This window comes from Barbus barbus (genome assembly GCF_936440315.1).
Source record: "Barbus barbus genome assembly, chromosome: 8".
NCBI lineage: Eukaryota > Metazoa > Chordata > Actinopteri > Cypriniformes > Cyprinidae > Barbus > Barbus barbus.
The window spans coordinates 16,992,071-17,011,379 of NC_136736.1; the positions used below are offsets into that span (position 1 = coordinate 16,992,071).

The 19,309-nt window shown below is 45.8% G+C and overlaps 1 protein-coding gene across 2 annotated transcripts in view; it reads right to left on the minus strand.

Annotated features, from left to right (window-relative positions):
* LOC306873941 (vang-like protein 1) overlaps nt 1-19,309 on the minus strand; it is a 103,197-nt gene that overhangs the window by 70,855 nt on the left and 13,033 nt on the right. For both annotated transcript variants that reach the window (XM_079423539.1, XM_079423538.1), the window contains exon 2: nt 9,214-9,469. In XM_079423539.1, coding sequence (XP_079279665.1) covers nt 9,214-9,284 — 71 coding nt within the window. In that variant the 5' untranslated portion in view covers nt 9,285-9,469. The remainder of the gene's footprint in view (nt 1-9,213; nt 9,470-19,309) is intronic.

The following is a 19,309-nucleotide window of genomic DNA, read 5'->3' on the forward strand; positions in this document are numbered from 1 at the left end:
CCTTCCATCTGAAGACATTTCATGCAAAAATATGTGGAGCCAGTCAATAATTCTTACTGTGTTGCACCACACATGTGCAGTGTTTGTAACTGAGCATGTATGTGTGTGTGGAATCTGACAGCATGCATTACTGGGTTTGACAGTAAATTATGGTTTCTCCAGATGCTGGTGACCATAAATCAAACCTTGGCAGGGTGACGAAGGTGAAACCAGGATAACCAGTTTTATGTTTCACATGTAATGCACTTCTACTACTCTCACCTAACCTAGTATGGCATCAGTGCACTTCATGATTTGCAGCATGCACTTCCACTCTGTTTATAGCTGAGCACACTGAACGTCTCGGTTACGTACGTAACCCTCGTTCCCTGATGGAGGGAACGGAGACGTTATGTCGTGACGACATTAGGGGATTTACTTGGAAGCCCCGACTGCCTCTGATAAGAGAAAACGCCAATGAAATTTGGCTAGTGGATTTTGCATACCTGAGCCACTCCCCGTGCATACGGGTATAAAAGGGCGACAGGTGAATCCACTCATCAGGTTTTCCGCTGAGGAGCCGAGAACGTGTCCCTGGCAACCAGCGATGGTTCGAGATTGTGGCATGGGGACATAACGTCTCCGTTCCCTCCATCAGGGAACGAGGGTTACGTACGTAACCGAGACGTTCCCTATCTGTCGGTCACTACGAGTTATGTCGTGACGACATTAGGGGTCTATGGAAAGCGCCACAACCTGAACCCCGTCACGAACTTGTGGCATGCAGATGTTGACAAGTTAGCGCGTGACAGACAAATGCGATGCGAAGGTCGCAACCTTCCCGTCGCCCCAGCGCAAATTCGCTAACCTTGGTGCCCGCAGGGACCACTGAGTACATTGCTGCTGGAGATAGCCAAGCCGCTGTTCCTTTCCCCAGAAATCAGAAGGGATTTCGACCTTCTATGAAAGATTGCTTCAAGTCTTTCCTGTTTGTTGTTACAGCCCGGCAGTAACGACGGGGAAGCGAGCCTTCCGGAGAAGGGCGCTACGGAGGCCACACCCTGCCCGAAGGGAGGTAACGTGTGGAGACACTGGTATGGACTGGCCCAAGCCTGGGGCAGTGCTACATACGCCTGGACCCTGGGGCAGATCCTACCTAGGAGAAGGGAGGAAGGCTGCCAGCAGGGCCTGACAGAGCTCTGTCAAAGGGAAGACACGGGTTTACCATGAGGGAAACCGTACCGTGGATGAATACACGTGTGGGATCACCCGAAGGGAATCAGGCCGCACGGGCACCTAGCCGAGTACAGGGGCTGACCGGAGACCCGGGCAAGCTAACACCGGTACTGGGCCTGGCGTCAGACTGCTCCGCCCAGCCTGACTGCCGGGGGTGCTGGAGGAACTCCGCCAGGGTTCGCCGTTCGGGGAACTAACTGGAGGAGAGAATAGGCGCTCGTATCCCCGGGTAAGGGGGAATGGCGCAGCAAGCGTGACACCGGCCAACTCTTCCCGCCACTTACCTGTTACCCAACACACGGGAAGAGACTGGCTCAACGCGGAGACTGTAAAATCTCGCGAAGGTGTTCGGTGTCACCCAGCCCGCAGCTCTACAGATGTCTGCCAAAGAGGCGCCGTGCGCCAGCGCATAGGAGGAGGCAACACTCCGTGTGGAGTGAGCCCTCATCCCGAGGGGGCACGGCTCGCCTTGGGATTGGTACGTCAAGGCGATGGCATCCACTATCCAGTGGGCCAACCTCTGCTTGGAGACAGCCTTCCCTTTCTGCTGACCTCCGTGGCAGACAAAGAGCTGCTCAGAGCTTCTGAAGCTCCGGGTGCGGTCCACGTATATGCGCAGCGCTCTTACGGGACACAGCAACGCCAAGGCTGGGTCTGCCTCCTCCGAGGGCAGTGCTTGCAGGTTCACCACCTGATCGCGGAAGGGCGTGGTGGGAACCTTAGGCACGTATCCAGGCCGGGGTCTCAGGACAACGTGAGAGTAGGCCGGCCCAAACACAAGGCACTCTTCGCTTACCGAAAATGCTTGGAGGTCCCCGACCCTCTTGATGGAAGTGAGCGCGGTCAGGAGCGCTGTCTTGGCCGACAGGAATTTCAGCTCGACTGAGTCCAGTGGCTCAAAGGGACCCCTCTGAAGTCCAGCCAGGACAATAGAGAGATCCCAGGAGGGCATCAGGGGTGGCCTAGGAGGATTTAACCTTCTGGCACCCCTCAGGAACCTCACGATGAGATCGTGCTTCCCCAGGGACCGGCCGTCCACTGCATCGTGATGGGCCGCAATAGCAGCCACGTACACTTTCAAGGTGGAGGGCGACAGCCTGCGCTCCAACCTCTCTTGCAGGAAAGAAAGCACCACTCCAATCGTGCATCTTCGGGGGTCCTCCCGACGAGAAGAACACCAGTCCGTGAACAGACTCCACTTCAGTGCATAGGCTTGCCTAGTTGAAGGGGCCCTAGCCTGAGTGATGGTGTCCACCACAGCCTGTGGCAGGCCACTCAAGTCTGCCGCGTCCCATCCAGGAGCCACACATGGAGGTTCCACAGATCTGGACGCGGGTGCCATATGGTGCCGAGCCCCTGAGAAAGAAGGTCCTTCCTCAGAGGGATGCGCCAGGGAGGGGCTGTCGCGAGGAGGGTGAGTTCCGGAAACCAGGTCCGGGTGGGCCAATATGGCGCAACCAACAAGACCTGCTCCTCGTCCTCCCTGACCTTGCACAGCGTCTGTGCGATCAGGCTCACTGGGGGAAACGCATACTTGCGCAGAGCCCGAGGCCAGCTGTGTGCCAGTGCGTCCGTGCCGAGGGGGGCCTCGGTCAGGGAGAAATACAGCTGGCAGTGGGAGGACTCGCGGGAAAGCAAACAGGTCTACCTGAGCTTCCCCGAATCGACTCCAAATCAGCCGGATCGTCTCGGGATGGAGTCGCCATTCTCCGGGGAACGTGAGCTGTCGTGAGAGCGCGTCGGCTGCACGATTGAGCTCCCCCGGAATGTGGACGGCGCGCAGCGATTTGAGCTGTGACTGACTCCAGAGGAGGAGATGGCGGGCGAGCTGTGACATGCGGCGTGATCGTAGACCCCCCTGCCGGTTGATGTACGAAACAGCCGCAGTGTTGTCCGTGCGGACCAACACGTGCTGGCCTAGAAGCAGTGGCCGGAACTGCTTTAAGGCCAGATGCACTGCCAACAGCTCTAGGCAGTTGATGTGCCAAAGCAGTCGAGGCCCCGTCCAGAGCCCCGAGGCTGCCTGCCCGTTGCATGTAGCGCCCCAGCCCATGCTGGAGGCATCTGTTGTGACAACAACATGCCGGGACACTTGTCCTAAGGGCACCCCGGCCCGTAGGAAAGCAAGGTCTGACCAGGGGCTGAAAGAGCGGCGACACGACTGTGTGATGGTCACACGACGTGTCCCGCGGCGCCATGCCCATCTCGGGACCCGTGAGTGTAACCAGTGCTGAAGTGGTCTCATATGAAGCAACCCGAGCGGCGTGACTGCGGCTACGGATGCCATATGCCCCAGGAGCTGCTGAAACTGTTTCAGCGGAACCACTGTCCTGCCTCTGAAGGAACTCAGGCAGTTCAGCACTGATTGGGCACGCTCGTCCGTGAGACGTGCCGTCATACTCACGGAGTCTAACTCCACACCGAGAAAAGAGATTCTCTGCACAGGGGAGAGCTTGCTCTTTTCCCAGTTGACCCGAAGCCCCAACTGGCTGAGGTGCCGGAGCACCAGGTCCCTGTGACCACACAACTGTTCTCGCGACCGGGCCAGAATGAGCCAATCGTCGAGATAGTTGAGGATCCTGACGCCCACTTCCCGTAACGGGGCAAGGGCGCCCTCCGCCACCTTCGTGAAGGCACGGGGAGACAGGGAGAGCCCGAAGGGGAGGACCCTGTACTGCCATGCCCGCCCCTCGAACGCAAACCGTAGGAACGGCCTGTGTCGAGGGAGAATCGAGACATGAAAGTAAGCGTCCTTCAGGTCGATCGCTGCAAACCAATCCGCGGACTGCACGCATTTGACGATGCGCTTCTGTGTCAACATCTTGAACGGGAGCTTGTGTAGGGCCCGATTCAAGACTCGCAGGTCCAGGATTGGCCGGAGGCCACCGCCTTTCTTGGGCACGATGAAGTAGGGGCTGTAAAACCCCTGCCTCATCTCGGCTGGAGGGACCGGCTCGATTGCACCCTTTGCCAGAAGGACAGCAATCTCCTCGCGCAGGACAGGTGCATCTCGGACTGCCACCGAAGTCTCGAGGATGCCGCTGAACCTGGGAGGCCGCCTGGCGAACTGAATCGCATAGCCGAGTCGAACTGTGCGAATGAGCCAGCGAGACGGGCTGGGTAGCGCAAGCCACGCCCCCAGATACCGTGCAAGTGGCACCAAAGGCACAATCGACGTGCCCGCAGTGGTGCAGCGAGGGGGAGTAAGGTTGGATGGAACAGAAGGCGGTGCGTTCTGACTCATCCCCACAAAACTCCCTGAGTCCCCGGGGGGACTGGCTAGAGGTGCGCGGGGAGGCATCGCGTCCCCAGACCGCACTCTCTTGGCCACTGGCAATATGGGTCTCGGGTGAGAGTGAGGAGGCAGTGCGTCCCGCAGCCCGCAGACCTGGGAACCCGGAGGAAAGGGAAATTGCTCTTTCTTTGACAATGTGGGTACCACTGGCCCTTGAGCCAGTGGCGGAACAGAAAGAAAAGAAAACACAGGATTCTCCACCCGGCCCTCCTCCGGGGGAAGGAGCGACGCTAGCCTCGTCGTCTCCTGGGAAAGAGCAAATTCCTCCATCTCCGGGTTGTGCGCGTCAGGGCCGCTTTGTCGTCTTCCTGGAGGACTTGGCGGCCGGCTGAGGCGCAGGGGGCGCCGCACTCCTGCGAGAGGCTCGACGCACCGGCCTAGGTGACGACTCAGCACGGGGCGGAGCAGCTCTGGAGGACGCAGGAGGGCGCCCACGGCGACCAGCAGACTGGGGCCTGGCCCTTGGGCCAGCGGTGGCAGCTGGAGCATCCCGCCGTTTAGGGAGGATGTGCTGAATTGCCTCCGTCTGCTTCTGTACTGCCGAGAATTGCTGGGCAAAACCCTCGACAGTGTCGCCAAATAGCCCCGTCTGGGAGATGGAGGCGTCGAGAAAGCGTACTTTGTCGACGTCCTTCATCTCGGCCAGATTGAGCCAGAGATGGCGCTCTTGGACCACTAACGTGGACATCGCCTTCCCGAGGGACCGCGCCGTGACTTTCGTCGCCCGGAGAGCGAAGTCAGTCGCCGTGCGCAGCTCCTGCATCAACCCCGGGTCGGGACTACCCTCGTGCATTTGTTTTAGTGCCTTGGCCTGGTGAACTTGCAGGATGGCCATGGCATGCAGGGCAGAGGCGGCCTGGCCCGCAGCGCTGTAGGCCTTGGCGGCGAGTGCGGCCGTCAGCTTACAGGCTTTGGACGGGAGACGCGGACGATTCCTCCAGGTGGCGGCGTTTTGCGGGCACAGGTGCACCGCAACCGCTCTCTCCACCTGGGGAATATCCACGTACCCCCTGGCCGCCCCGCCATCGAGGGTAGTGAGGACGGAGGAGGGAGACGAGCGGCTTCTGGCCGTGAAAGGGGTCGTCCACGACTTCGTCAGCTCCTCATGCACCTCCGGGAAGAAAGGCACCGGGGCAAAGTGCGGCCGCTGGTCGCGTTTTGCGCCGATGAACCAATCATCCAGCCGCGAGGGCTCGGGACTGGGCAGTCTGTTGACCTCCAGCCCGATACTCACGGCTGCCCGGGCAAGCATGGCCGTCAGCTCTGGGTCCGGATCGGCAGTGGCGACAACACCCGAGGGGGGCAGCCCCGCCGATCGTTCATCCTCAGAGGACGAAAGCCCATCCCCCGATGCCGCGATCGACATCTGATCCTCGGGCGGCGCACCGAATGAAATGCTGACGGCCCCGTGAGGCGAACCAGCGAAATCACTCGGGAACCGGAGTAAGAGGTCCGCGGGGACGTGCCCGGCGGAGAAGCTCTTACCGTCACCCTCAGATCTCCCAGAGCGCCAGCCGGCGGTCCTCTGCTCGAGCCAGAGAGACCGGGACGGGTGGCGGCAGAGGGTGCCAATCCTTTCAGAAAGGAAAGGCGAGATCGCAGCGTTGCCATGTTCATACGCCCACAACAGGCGCATGACTCATCCACAAACGCATCTTCAGCGTGCTGGATGCCCAGACACTGAAGACAACGCTCGTGACCGTCATCCGAGGACAGGAAGCGACCGCAACCAAGAGAACACGGACGGAACGGCATCTTTAAAAAGACGCGAACCGCCCAGTGTTTTAGAAATTTGCTCTTTCAGGTGAAGTGCCCAGGGGAATCGCTGCTGCAGGGACACCGCTGTCTGCACCGTGACGCCACCCAGGAACAAACTCTTTTTCTTTGAGGCAGAAGGCTTTGTGGAGATCGCAAGACTTCTCATCCACTCGGCTCCGAAGCAAAAATCTGATGAGTGGATGCACCTGTCGCCCTTTTATACCCGTATGCACGGGGAGTGGCTCAGGTATGCAAAATCCACTAGCCAAATTTCATTGGCGTTTTCTCTTATCAGAGGCAGTCGGGGCTTCCAAGTAAATCCCCTAATGTCGTCACGACATAACTCGTAGTGACCGACAGATAGGGAACTACAACTTAAAGTGCATTTAACCAGTGTACCATTGTTTGTGAAAAAAAATCTAGCTTTTTTTGACTAATATACAAAAATCATATTTTATGTCATTTAGCATAAGCAACATTTAAACAGCTGAATCAAACCACAGTTTTTGTAGTGAAGAACTGTCAGGCTACTAAGCTTGCTTGTTTTGATAACTGATGCTTAGCATCATTTACGACATATGCATTTCCTATGTGATTATCACAGATACTTTTGGCTTGATTTGAGCAATATTTCCCCAAGTTAAATTAAAATGTTCTAAAATGCAATTTATGGCTCATTTCCAATGATCGGTATGGGTCAGTACAGTTTGGTACTGATCCGTTTCCACTGCCAACAGTACCCTTACTTGATCGGCGTGTTGTATGCCAGAAAGTAGTGATCAATGTCATTCTCACGGGAAGAAGAAAGCGCAACATTGTCTGTGTGTATGTGCGTGAAATCATAAAATGACAAAATACACTTATTTTGTATTTTATAAAAATGATAAAATACACACGCATGAGCGGGATGGCTGAACAGAGTGAAGCTGATGTTTCATTGCCCTTAGGGCTGGGCGATATGGCTAAAAAAAATTATCACGATAAAATTGTTCATATCACTCAATATTGATAATTATCACAATAAATTTCAAATCTTTATTTCTTTCAAGTTTAAAGGCAGATTTTTGCTCCTAAGTGAAAGGCCAGAGCATGACAAACACAAAGTTTTTGAATTCTTGACACTTTACCAGCCATTTTTCCTTAACAAATTATCTAAATATCTTAAATCTTTTAATAGAAAAATGTATTTCTTAGTTTCCGCATGTTCTAATGAGTGATATTGTTTCAAGTCATGAAACAGGTTTGTGTTGCCTGACTTTGACATGTGTATTCAGCAGTTTGCAGTGCATGTTGCAGTATTAATAATATAAATTTTTTTGTCTCTTAGAAAGTCACCACGCCTATTCAAACAGTAGCATGAGTTGGCAGTAGTAGTAGCTTGAGTCTAAATACATTTAGTATAAATGGCAATGCACAAACGCTATAGCTGAATCACAAAAAATTACTCTTTTAATACATTTCTATATTAATAATACAATAAAATTCTAAATGAAAATTTCGAATTTAGCCATTGCCAATCATACAAAGTAATACAGCAACAGAACAAAGAGTTTTTCAGTATCTAATTATTGAGAACGTATTTAAATTATCAACCAAAAGAAGTGAGTGTTTTTTTATGTTTTTGATTGTTAATATTGCTTGATTATCATTATTATTAAATGACATAACAGACAATGGCAGGATTATTAGGCCACATTTACATGGCAAGGCCTGAAGCACAGGCAGACTTGTCAAAAATTTGACATGCATTTTTGTCCCATCTGTTTACATTCACCTAAGACATAACCAACTTTATTTGCATTAGGCTAATACATGGAAAGGTGGCCATTTTGAGCAAGTAGCTGATCTATCAGACATATGCATTCATACACAGCCATATACTGCAAAATGTAGGTGTTCTTCGTAGCATATCACCATTTGAAAGCAGTCGTCTGTCAGTCAGACAGTTCACGGCTACCACATTGAGTCATTACTTGGCAAAACTAGTACTGCAAAAAAGCTGTTATCATTAGATCTTTCTCATTTTTAGCATGGATTGACATTGTGTAAGTACTTCACTGCTTGTATAAGTAAATCACTAGTGACTGGTCATTACTGACCAGGACTGTGTTTCCCTATAACTTTGCAAATTACGTTTTCAAGATCATCTCAATTATTGTTGTATTGCTGTTTCCTAAACCAACATAAAGATCGCCGTCAGGTTTAAAGGTGCAGAACTACGGTTGAAACTTTCACCCAGTGTGAAAATGCTGCCAAACATGTAAATCCATGGTGTAAATATAAAAACGTGTAAAAACATGCTGGACATCTTATGTTTCAACTATTAAATATTTCAACTAAATTTGTGTCAATATTTGTGGTCAACTAAACTTCAAAATGCAAGCTTACTGAACTTAGATCTACAGTATATGTAAATCCATTATTATTTTTGAGTTAAATGCATTGTATTATTGTAACACAAACCAACTGTAAGGAAAAATAACAGGACAGAATTGAAGTTGATTAAACTTAAAGGATTCCCGAAGGTTACCTTAATTTTCTTCAAGTTTATCTTTCAATGCGTTGACACCAATGAAGAATGATAGTGAGACAGAAACAGAGACATGAGGGAGTGCAGTTGCAGGTATACATTGGGTTACATGCCATGTCTAAAGGAAATTTAAAGTGTTTGGTATAGAAGACTCTGGGTAAACCTTAGAATAAGTAACCAGATGTTGGGCTGATAAATCATCTGATAAATAAGAAATTTAACCACGAAAGGGAAAATGAAAGGGAGGGCAAAAAGAAAAGAGTGACAATAATCTCATAATAAATGGCAGGCAGACAGAGACAGTCTCCAGTGATCTGCTGTATATCACACTGCAGTTTCTTTAAAACTTGCCACTCAACAACTGACAGGCAAAAAGGAAGCAGAAAGAGAAATAGACCCTAATGGAAACTCTTACCCGTGTCTGTGAGATCCCCTCGACCGGCCGGAGTAGTAAGAGTAGCCAGAGTAGGTGGACTCAGTATCCATGGTGACGCTGTTTTGCCCCAGCAAATGGCTGAGGGCTTTTTTGATGCTGACAGGATGAAGGGCAGGCAGAAGTTTTTAGAGAGTCTTATCTGAAGGAACTTACTCAGCAGATGAACAATGAGAGTAATCTGTCAGCTCTCAATCCTGGATGTGTGCCTGGGGGCTCTACACCAGCAGGGTTCATTCTGAAAAGACAGAGTTTGATTTTTAGTTGTGGGACTAATAAAGTCAAAAGAGCCTTCCCTCAAGAACAGCAGAATACCGTTAACACTCCTGTTTCCTGTATTCCAGTCAAGAGATCTCTTTTTTTCCCAGATTCCTATCTGTTTCCCTGTTTCTGGTGTCTAAATGGGTGTCTCTGTTCTGTGTGTCTCTGCTCACAATTGGACCACATTAAATAGAGGTGTAAACAGGCTCCAAATGGGCATTTTGTGATCTGATTTATAAAAACCAATACAGCTACTCAGGCAGTATTTGCAATTGGCAATAACATGTGACCAGGATTCGAACTCAGGACGCCCATAGTACTACGGTGCTGTTTGTTGCCACACTGCCCACAAGTTTAGTTGGCAATTCCAAACTTAACATTTAAATGAAAAACAAAAAATAAAGCTAAAAACAATTCAAAATATTAAAGAACTAAAAGGTATAAGAGTATAATAATGATTCTAACATAACACTAAGGCAAACACCAAAAAAAAAACTTTATATGTGTACAACCACACACACACACACACATACACACATTTATAAATTCAGTGTATATGTATATATATATATATAATTTCCATTTAGTTTGTTGAAGTATTAAAATAACTCAAATTAAATAAAACTTAATAAAAGACCTATACAGACATAATGGGTCTCATTTATCAATCTAACGTAGAAACGAATGCAGATCCGAGCTCACAAATCAACTTACGACAGAGCTCACGTGTGATTTATGAAACATTCGTATGCCGCCAAGCCCATCGTACGAAAGATCGTACATTGATAAATGTGGTGGCTGAAAACAATCGTCATTTGAATATTACGCCCATAAAAACCCCCCCCGTTTAGAAGCCTCGCCCCTAGAGTTTACGACACGGAGAAACATAACCCGGCCAAAAAGAGGAAGCAATCTCATGAAAGAGAAATTGATCTTACTCCAAAAACACCTTTTAACCTTATAATTGCAAACAATGGCATTAATTTATATGTATATTAAATATATTTAATATAGGCCTACATATAAATTAAATATAACAAAAAAATTATAAACACTAGCCTATATAGATTATTTAGTTCTCCTTAATCCACAACAAACCCTTTAAATTTGACGGTATTACAGAACAAGAATTTAAAAAAAAAAATGAGTAGCTATAAAATTTTATATTAAATTATGAAGTAAAACACAAATTAGGCTATAGTGGCATTCATTATAAACAATACAACGTCAAGCTAAAATTAATGTATTAAAGCGAAACTAAACGGCATTGGGCTCACAAGCCTCTCTCATTCGACATCCAAATGTTTCCATTTTTGCCATGTAACATTTGGTTGCTAAACTATTATCTATGATGTAAACAAGGCTTTGTACTTCTCTTGTGTTCCAATATCCACGTAAAACCTCACCCTTCACATGCGCAATAAATGTTTGTTTCGGCGCTGCACGCTGATTTTACAGTGGACCTTGTAAATTGTGCAGTGTAACTTTTATGTTTGGTTGACTGCATTTTAGTTTGATTAATGGCTGAGATGTCAAGTTAGTAACGCTGAAATGTTGAGTGTGTGCGTGTGAGGCACCTGCGTGATCAACGATCAGTTACATTTTTAAAAATAAAGATATAAAGAAAACAAATAAAATGCATTAAGAGTGTCACAAAAACGAAAGTGGCCTATACTTCTCACACTTTTTTTTTCTTTTGTTAATCTGTTAAAAGAAATATATTTTGTGTAGCCCTATTTATTCCTTTTATAATTTCTGGTTTTCTCCATTCACAGAAGCGCTACAGGTGTGTGATACGAGGATGTGTGATTCCTCATGGTCTGTTGTTTATGCTGCTATTTGCGCATATAAAGCTAAAGCCCTGAAAGGAAGAAGAAAAAAAAAGTTTTTCAGTTTAGGAAAATAAAATAAATGAACAAAATGCTGTCATTATACAATTCTCTGAAATTCTCTATGCTGCACGCAAGTTCAGGCTAACTCAAAAACTTACACAAGCTCAGACCTGACGTGAGATTTGATCATAGCGTCCATATTGATAAATTCCAAGTTCTGCGTAGAAACGACTGTGCGCCCAATTTTAGGTCGTACGTTCGTTTCGTAAATGAGGCCCAATATATTCAGACATAATTTAACTAAAATTAAAATAAATAACAAATGCAAATAAAACGACAGTAGTTTATCAGTAATCCTTAAAAATAACACTGCCAAACACAAATGCTAAAAAACCACAACTTACTTACACATAGTAAATGGTTATAAAAAACTGAAACAGAAGTGAAACAAGTACTAGAAAAGAGGAGAAATAAAAAGCGAGACTTATATCATTTGCCAGTGTCCCTGCCCGGTGGAGTCGCACGGTAGAGTCGATGGTCTTTACACTCTTCGGTCTTCACACAACAACTGCCGCGACCTATACCCGTCTAACAAAATACTAATTGAATTTAGCTGGACACACTTTCCTTATTTTTTCACAACAAAAGGCCAAGCAAGCGCAGACACTGACAAGATACGCAATACAGAACGAGACCAAACGCGATATCAACACGTCTCCACACAGTAAACAAAACAAGCGTTTTATATTTTGCCAATGTTTTCAAATCACCTACCTAAATTTGTTTGTTAGCAAGTTTCATAGCTAATGCAGCTAAAGAAACCATTGTCTTTTTTCCAAAAATATTAGAGACTTGTACCCCCCAAAATCTCATGTCTCAATATATTGCAGTATTTTTGTGTGTGTGAGTGTTGTTCATCCATCATTGCAAAATGGCTGAAAAATTCATCCTGGTTCATCATGACAGTTGTTACTTCTGCCAGAGTTTCTCTGACTCTGATTCATACATATAGGGCTTAAAACCGGTATTTACAGCGTCAAGTCATATCGGTTCTTCTGCAGTATCTAAAGCACGAGCTGTAAAGACATGGCCCTCTTCTGGAAAAGGGGCTCAGAGCAGCATCTTATTTGCACACACAAAAACTGCATGCTTTTGTTTCCACACAAGAAAGCCATTTAGTTATAATAAGTGATCTGTGGAGTATTTTGAGCTAAAACTTCACAGACACATTCTGGGGACACCTGAGATTTATTCTTGCATAAAGGGGCATAATAGGCCCCCTTTAACAATCAATATAGCTATCAATATAGCTTTCTACAGTGCACAAAATGTATCTTGTTTGCATCCTGGACAACAACAGTCTGCCTACTCACCTCTCAATCAACTACTTTAGACTGCTGCAGAGGTTTTAAATAGACATGCCAGATACATCAGCAGCCAGTATATCATTGCAGATGAATGGAAAAGTTATCAAAACTTATTAGCAAAGGTTGCATTAAAGGCCTGATAATTTGCTAAGAAAGATAGAGTATATAATATTATTTTGCTGTTATTTGTTAGGAAACAAAAAAAACATAAGACCCAATAGGCAATTTTACCAATAGTTTTGTATTTCCATAAATCTATGCATGGTGTGTTTTCTCATTATGGCCATTAGTCTATTTTTCAAAGAAGACCTCTGAGGTAAAACGGAGAAGGAGAGGAACTCCAGACATACTTATTTTGGAATCACATCATTGAGAGACTTCTACAGACAGACATGTTTTTTTTTTTTTTTATACAATCTCTAAAGCTGGGTGGATGAAAAACTAAAGTGCACAATGACATGTTTTGGACTGAAAGTAACAAGCTGAGCCTTGTCTAAACACATAGGTGTGTGAGCGAATTTGTGGGTTTGTTGGGTGTAGCTACATGAACTAAAAGAGAAGCGTTTGCTCCCTTGCAGTACTAAGAACCAGCATCTGTTGGTTTTATGTTATTTGCATGAAGTACAGCTTTGTTTAACTATGTTGAATTGTCAATGATGGCTGTTGCTCCTATTCTAGGAAATCAGTAACTCTTAATTCAAATTAATGTTATGAGGTCACTTCGTTTGTTGCTGTCTGAGTGAATGCCATCCCAACACTCGCAAATTGCATATCAATTAATTATCAATTGTTATATTTCTCTTTTCTTACCACATTCAATTTTCACACATTTTGTGTTTGTTAGGCAAGACAATATAAGGCAGGCTCCTCTGAGAATATACTGGTTTTCATCAGGAGCAGAACACTGGGAAATGGTGCACATCCCAAATGCCTTTGTTGGGAAAATATTTACAATGCTTTCTTTAAAGCCGTGTTGCACTTGCAGGAAGCATTGAAATCATGAATTCTGGTCAAAGAACTAATGGTACAGTAATCGTAACCTGTCATGCTGGCATTGAGAGTGGGGAATGGTTTGATTTGGAAGCAAAAAAATAGACCTGGCTTCAAAATGAACATTCACCCCAAATGCCCAAAACACTTACTAATGCCATACACAGACCTTCAGATCTACAGCTGACAGAATTAACTGAGCTTTTTCTCTGTATCTGATATAATCCATACCATGTGCTTACATGATCTCCTCCCATGCCTTACTACTCATACATTACAGTACATCTGTCACTGTTGTCACATTCCTACATTAGACCATTTCACAATGGCAGCATTTCACGTGGATGTTTGTACTGTGTACAACCATATGGTGGTAAATATTCTCCAACAAAAGGCTTGAGGGAATACATTATTTACATTTGAAGAATTAATTGTTATTCAGAATCAAGTTTTGTTGAGTCATGCTGCAGTGTAGATACAACGTAATGCCATTTGTGGATTGAAGAAATGTTTTGTGAATTATTATTTACAGTCTCATAGAAAGACAAAATTATTAGTTTGATTTGTTCACTTACGTGGAAAATGACACCGTGAAAGACGCTTTCTACAACCTACTCAAAGAGGAATTTGCTAGCGTCCCCTGTCACGATGTCCCCCTACTGATCGGTGACTATAACGCCCAGCTCAATGGCAATCGTCCCGAAATTAATAGTGCACTGTGAATAGTGTGTGTTGGAAATACGTACTTTCAACTAAAGCAGCGACACAAGATGACGTGGCGAATCTGGCAATTGCCTGGTGGACTGTATGAGAATGAAACTGACAATATCCGTATCAGTAAACGCTGACTGTTATCCTTTCTCGATATTAGATTGCTGATGTGGGATCAGATCATCATTTGCTTGTCGCTAAATGCCGGCTCTGATTCATGCTAAATTTAAGGATTGCCCACCGCTTTGAATAAAATCTAACTCAAACTTCGGAACCAAATCAAAATATTGGTAGGAATGGAAGATCATGAGACAATGATTGAGGAAGCGTGACTGCGGTAAGTACCGATCAGAGATAAAGAAGGTCATTCACTGCTGACGGCCAAAGCATAAGGTGTCAGAGTTTGCGATGAGTTATTCTTGCCTGCAGTTGATGCACTCCATTGATGTCCCTCTCTCCATTCCATCACTTTCAGGGATTATGCCAATTCTGTTGCATTCATTAAAGGGGTCATCGGATGCCCATTTGATATAAGTTGATATGATTCTTTAGGGTCTTAATGAAAAGTCTATAGCATACTTTGGTTAAAATTTCTCAATGGTAGTGTAAAAAACACCTTTTTTACCACGTCAAAATCAGCTCTGTTTTTAGCAAGCCATTCTAGTCCATGTTGCTTTAAATGCTAATGAGCTCTGCTGGTCCCGCCCCTCTCTTCCGTGGGGTGACGAGCAGTACTGTTTACTTTAGCCACGAAACTGGCTAACTAGCACGTTATTAGGAAAGGCTATTTGCAAAGATTCATAAAAAACCCTTATACTCTCTTCTTCTGTAGATGAAGCTGGATCACAAATGATTCCCTTCAAAATGAAAGTAACTTTAATCCTCTGCGCCTACAGCGGCTCAGATGTTGGAAGTTAATGATTCCATCCAACAACAAAACACCTCAATCGCTTAATCTGAGACATTCTTGTCTTCCCCTGCACCGGAGGCGACACAATGGTGGACTGATGACAGCTCACTCAGGGTGGGTCTAAGGCAGCAGTTCTCAATTCCAGTCCTCGTGCCCCCCCGCTCTGCACATCTTTTGTGTTTCTCTTATCGCTTCAGACGTTTGTTCTATTCGAACGCAAGTGCCCTGCGAAGTGGACATCACAGGATATTCTGCCATGATTCCAGTTCGAAGCGAATGTTCAAAGTGCATTGAAGTGTGCGAGACGTGAATTTAAATTCTATATATGTCTATACTGGTATATTATGTCCCTATACTGGTATATTATGTCACACTCGTCCGTGTGTGAAGACGTTGCGCAGCACAAATCCATGAATGAATGAATGTTCCGAAGTGAAATAAACTTCAACGGATTTCCCCTGCTCAGGGAGTAGGGAGCAATGAACACTGTGTAGGGAGCATGTCAATCGGAACACAGTTCATGCACGGAGCTCACGTCTAACGAGCTGATTATCTGAATCAGGTGTGTTAACTAAGAGAGACATGCAAAATATGCAGAGTGGGGGAGCACGAGGACTGGAATTGAGAGCCGCTGGTCTAAGGTAAGACAGCCTTGCCAATCAACTATCGTGGGAGCGGCATGTACAGAACTACGTAATTCTGACAGGAATCTCAGAACAGCCTGATTTGAGAAAGGGGATTTTAAAAAAGGGATTTAAAAAAAAAAAAAACATTGGGTGGATTTTTATCATTATAGGATGGATGTGTACACACACTTCCAACACACATTTATGTTCAAACACCTTGTAAAGTGAATTTTTCATTCGATGACCCCTTTAACATCAAGCTGGTCCAGAGAGATAAAAAGCGCCTTCTATCATAAATAATTCAATTCCAAAATTTAAACTCAGAGACTCTGAATCTTGTTGTGATTTTATGGGCATGGTAAAGGGATATAGTAATGAGAGAGCAATCTGTGCCTGGCATCACAAATTTAGCAAAGCTTTCTCTCACATTGCAGCTATTATAATTACAGAAACCAGAGTCTCCTACCAGTTAACACTTGCAAGAGGTTTATGAATGAGAAGCAAGGCTAAGGACAGTGAAAACAATCTAAAAATGTCTCGGTTACGTATGTGACCCTCATACCCTGAAGGAGGAAACGGAGACGTCACATCGGTGACGGATGAATTGGGATCTCGCCTGAGAGCCCTATCATCTTTGAGTGTAAACTAAACGAGCCAATGCACATTGGCATGTGATAATTGCATCAAGCTGCTGCTCGTCACGGCACGAACATAAGTAGGCAGCAGGTGTAATGCATAGGCTGTGTCCAAATTCAGGGTCTGCATCCTTCGGAGTACTCATTTGAAGGATGTTACGTCACAGCGCCGCGACGAAGGCTGTCCAAATTCGTAGGATCCTTCAAATGCGGCCCACAAATACATCCTCCTTTTCCCCGAATTGGAAGGATGGGTGTGGTGGATCCTTTCCCGTCCTACCTATCCCATAATTCTTTTCGGCAGAGCGTAATGGCGGACGAAGCGAGCGGTAGCGGAGTGGGAGAGGAGTTTCTCTGACAAAACAAGCTAAAGTTTATGCTTCGGCTCAATGAATTTGTAGGAGAAATTAGTAGAATACTTAAAAACAAATAAAAATAGGCTATAATGGCTTACCTGGATGTGACTGTCTTGTAGTCTGATATAAAAAACTCTCCGACAACGAGCAAAGAAAGTATTTAATTTATTTAATTGCTTTATTTCTTCCAAAAGAATTAAAATGAGAAGAATAACTCTTTGTTTGTCCATTTTCCCGCTTCTTGCTTGGCGCTGTCACGGTTGCTAGGCGACAGGATATGAGCAACGGTTAAGGGAGGGAACTGAAAGAAGGGTAGGCTGTCCAAATTCACAAACACCGACTTCCGGGTTTTGCGGACGTCGGAGGATCCCTCCTCCTTCAACCGGGTAGGAAGGATCCTAATATGCAGACCCTGAATTTGGACACAGCCATATTCAGGTTTTTGCTGAGGAGCCGAGCCAGTGACCCAGCACCCCGCGGTGTTACAGCAACTGTGGCGATGGGACGTGACGTTCCCTTTCAGTCGGTCACTCCGAGTTACGTCGGTGACTGACGAATTGGGATCCCTAACAAAGCACCACTATTGCTGCCCCTTCCAACGCCTCTAGTAATCCACCTGCTCCCCCAGCAGCAACTGGGGCGGAAGATAGGACAGGGCTTACGTGGAGAGAGTCTATCACTGTTGTTCCACTAGACCAGAGGTGGGCAAACTACAGCCCCCGGGAGTTTTCATCCAGCCTGTGAAGCAGTTGGTCCAAAATGGCTAATTTGATGCAATGTCAGCAAAATCCAATAGATGGCGCCGTAGCCTGTAGTGCGGTATATAACCCCTGAGTTACTCCGTTGGGCGACTCGCGCCGCTCCGACGTGGCCACCGGAGCTGATTGCGGTCACTCTCGTCAATGCTTGTGTTGCGGCACATTTCTAAAGTGTCCCAGATGTGACTCTCTGCGCCGCTTCGCTAAAGGTAGGCGCCTAGTCTATTTTTGACAGATGCAGCGTCCAAGCTCAAATACAAAATAAAGAGTCAAAACATACACCCTGTGCAAAACATGTTTTAAAAATGTGAAAGTAGACTTTCCAGTAGGAATGATAAACAAATGCTAGTTTATCCTCCTGCTCACGGGCACTGTAATTTTGTGGGAAAAACATGTAAATAATTTGTTGTTTTATTTAGCAAAGATTCCATTTTCCACGCATATTTTTATGAATATGGATATAGTTATTTTCTGGATTATAAATCACGTTTTTTTATCATCTGAAACGTGCTGCAATTTCCAAGGTGACTTATTTAAAGCAATCAGGTCAAGCACAAATCGTGCACATTTGGATTGGTGACGAATGAGAAAGGCAAGTGCGTTTGTATCGCGCATTTTCCAGTAACCACGCCACTAGTTTCAGTTTCACTTTAAATATTTAGACTGGCCGTTTATAATAAATGTTTATAGTGAATGTCACTATTTGAATGTGAATTCCTTTTTCTGTTCTGAACACTGCTAAATTTACAGGATTTTTTGTGAAGTGAGGAGAATATAAATACATGTTTCTAATGTTTGTGAATATTTTGTTTATTTTACATTATTTCTGAATGAAATTATCAAATGTTTCTTATACATCAATCGACTTGTACACTAATGCAACTCATCTGTGTGTCAAAGTGCTCATAAAAAATAAGGCAGAGATGGTACAAGAATAGAACTGCCATGTGTGTACAAGTATACATACAGTACAGTAGTGAGTGTCAATTTAATAAAAAATAAAATAAAAATCAAAGCTTCATTTGTCATACACATATTATGCGGCACCTCACTTGGTGTGGAAAAGTTGATGTGGCCCTCTAGTCAAAAAGTTAGCCCACCCTTGCACTAGATTCATACAGTAAGACTTATTGGATAACACTGGGAAAGCGTACCCTTTCCAGGGACGCTGCGGAATCCACATCTGGCCCGCAGGGAGGTATCATGTGGAGATTACACATATGGACTGGGCATTAAGGGCAGTAGAGTGGAGTCTGCCAAGGGGAACCTTACATGGAAGAATACACACATGGGATCACAGTGGGGATCACAACATATGGACACCTAGCCTAGCACAGGGGGTCAACCAACAGGCGTACTTACAAGTGTTAGGCTTGGTGCCGGACGCTCTGCCTCGTCCGGCTGCCGAGGATGATGGAGGAAAACTACAGGGTTCGCCTTGTGGGGAACTGAACTGAAGAGCAGAATATATACCGCATATATCCGGTCCGTAGAGGGGAATGGTGCAGCAAGCAAGACACCGTGCAGTTCCTCTGGTTTTACTGGCTACTTGAGGCGAGGACACGAGAGGACACCGGCTCTACACGAAGGCTATAAAACCTACCAAACGTGTTTGGTGTCGCCCAGCCCGCA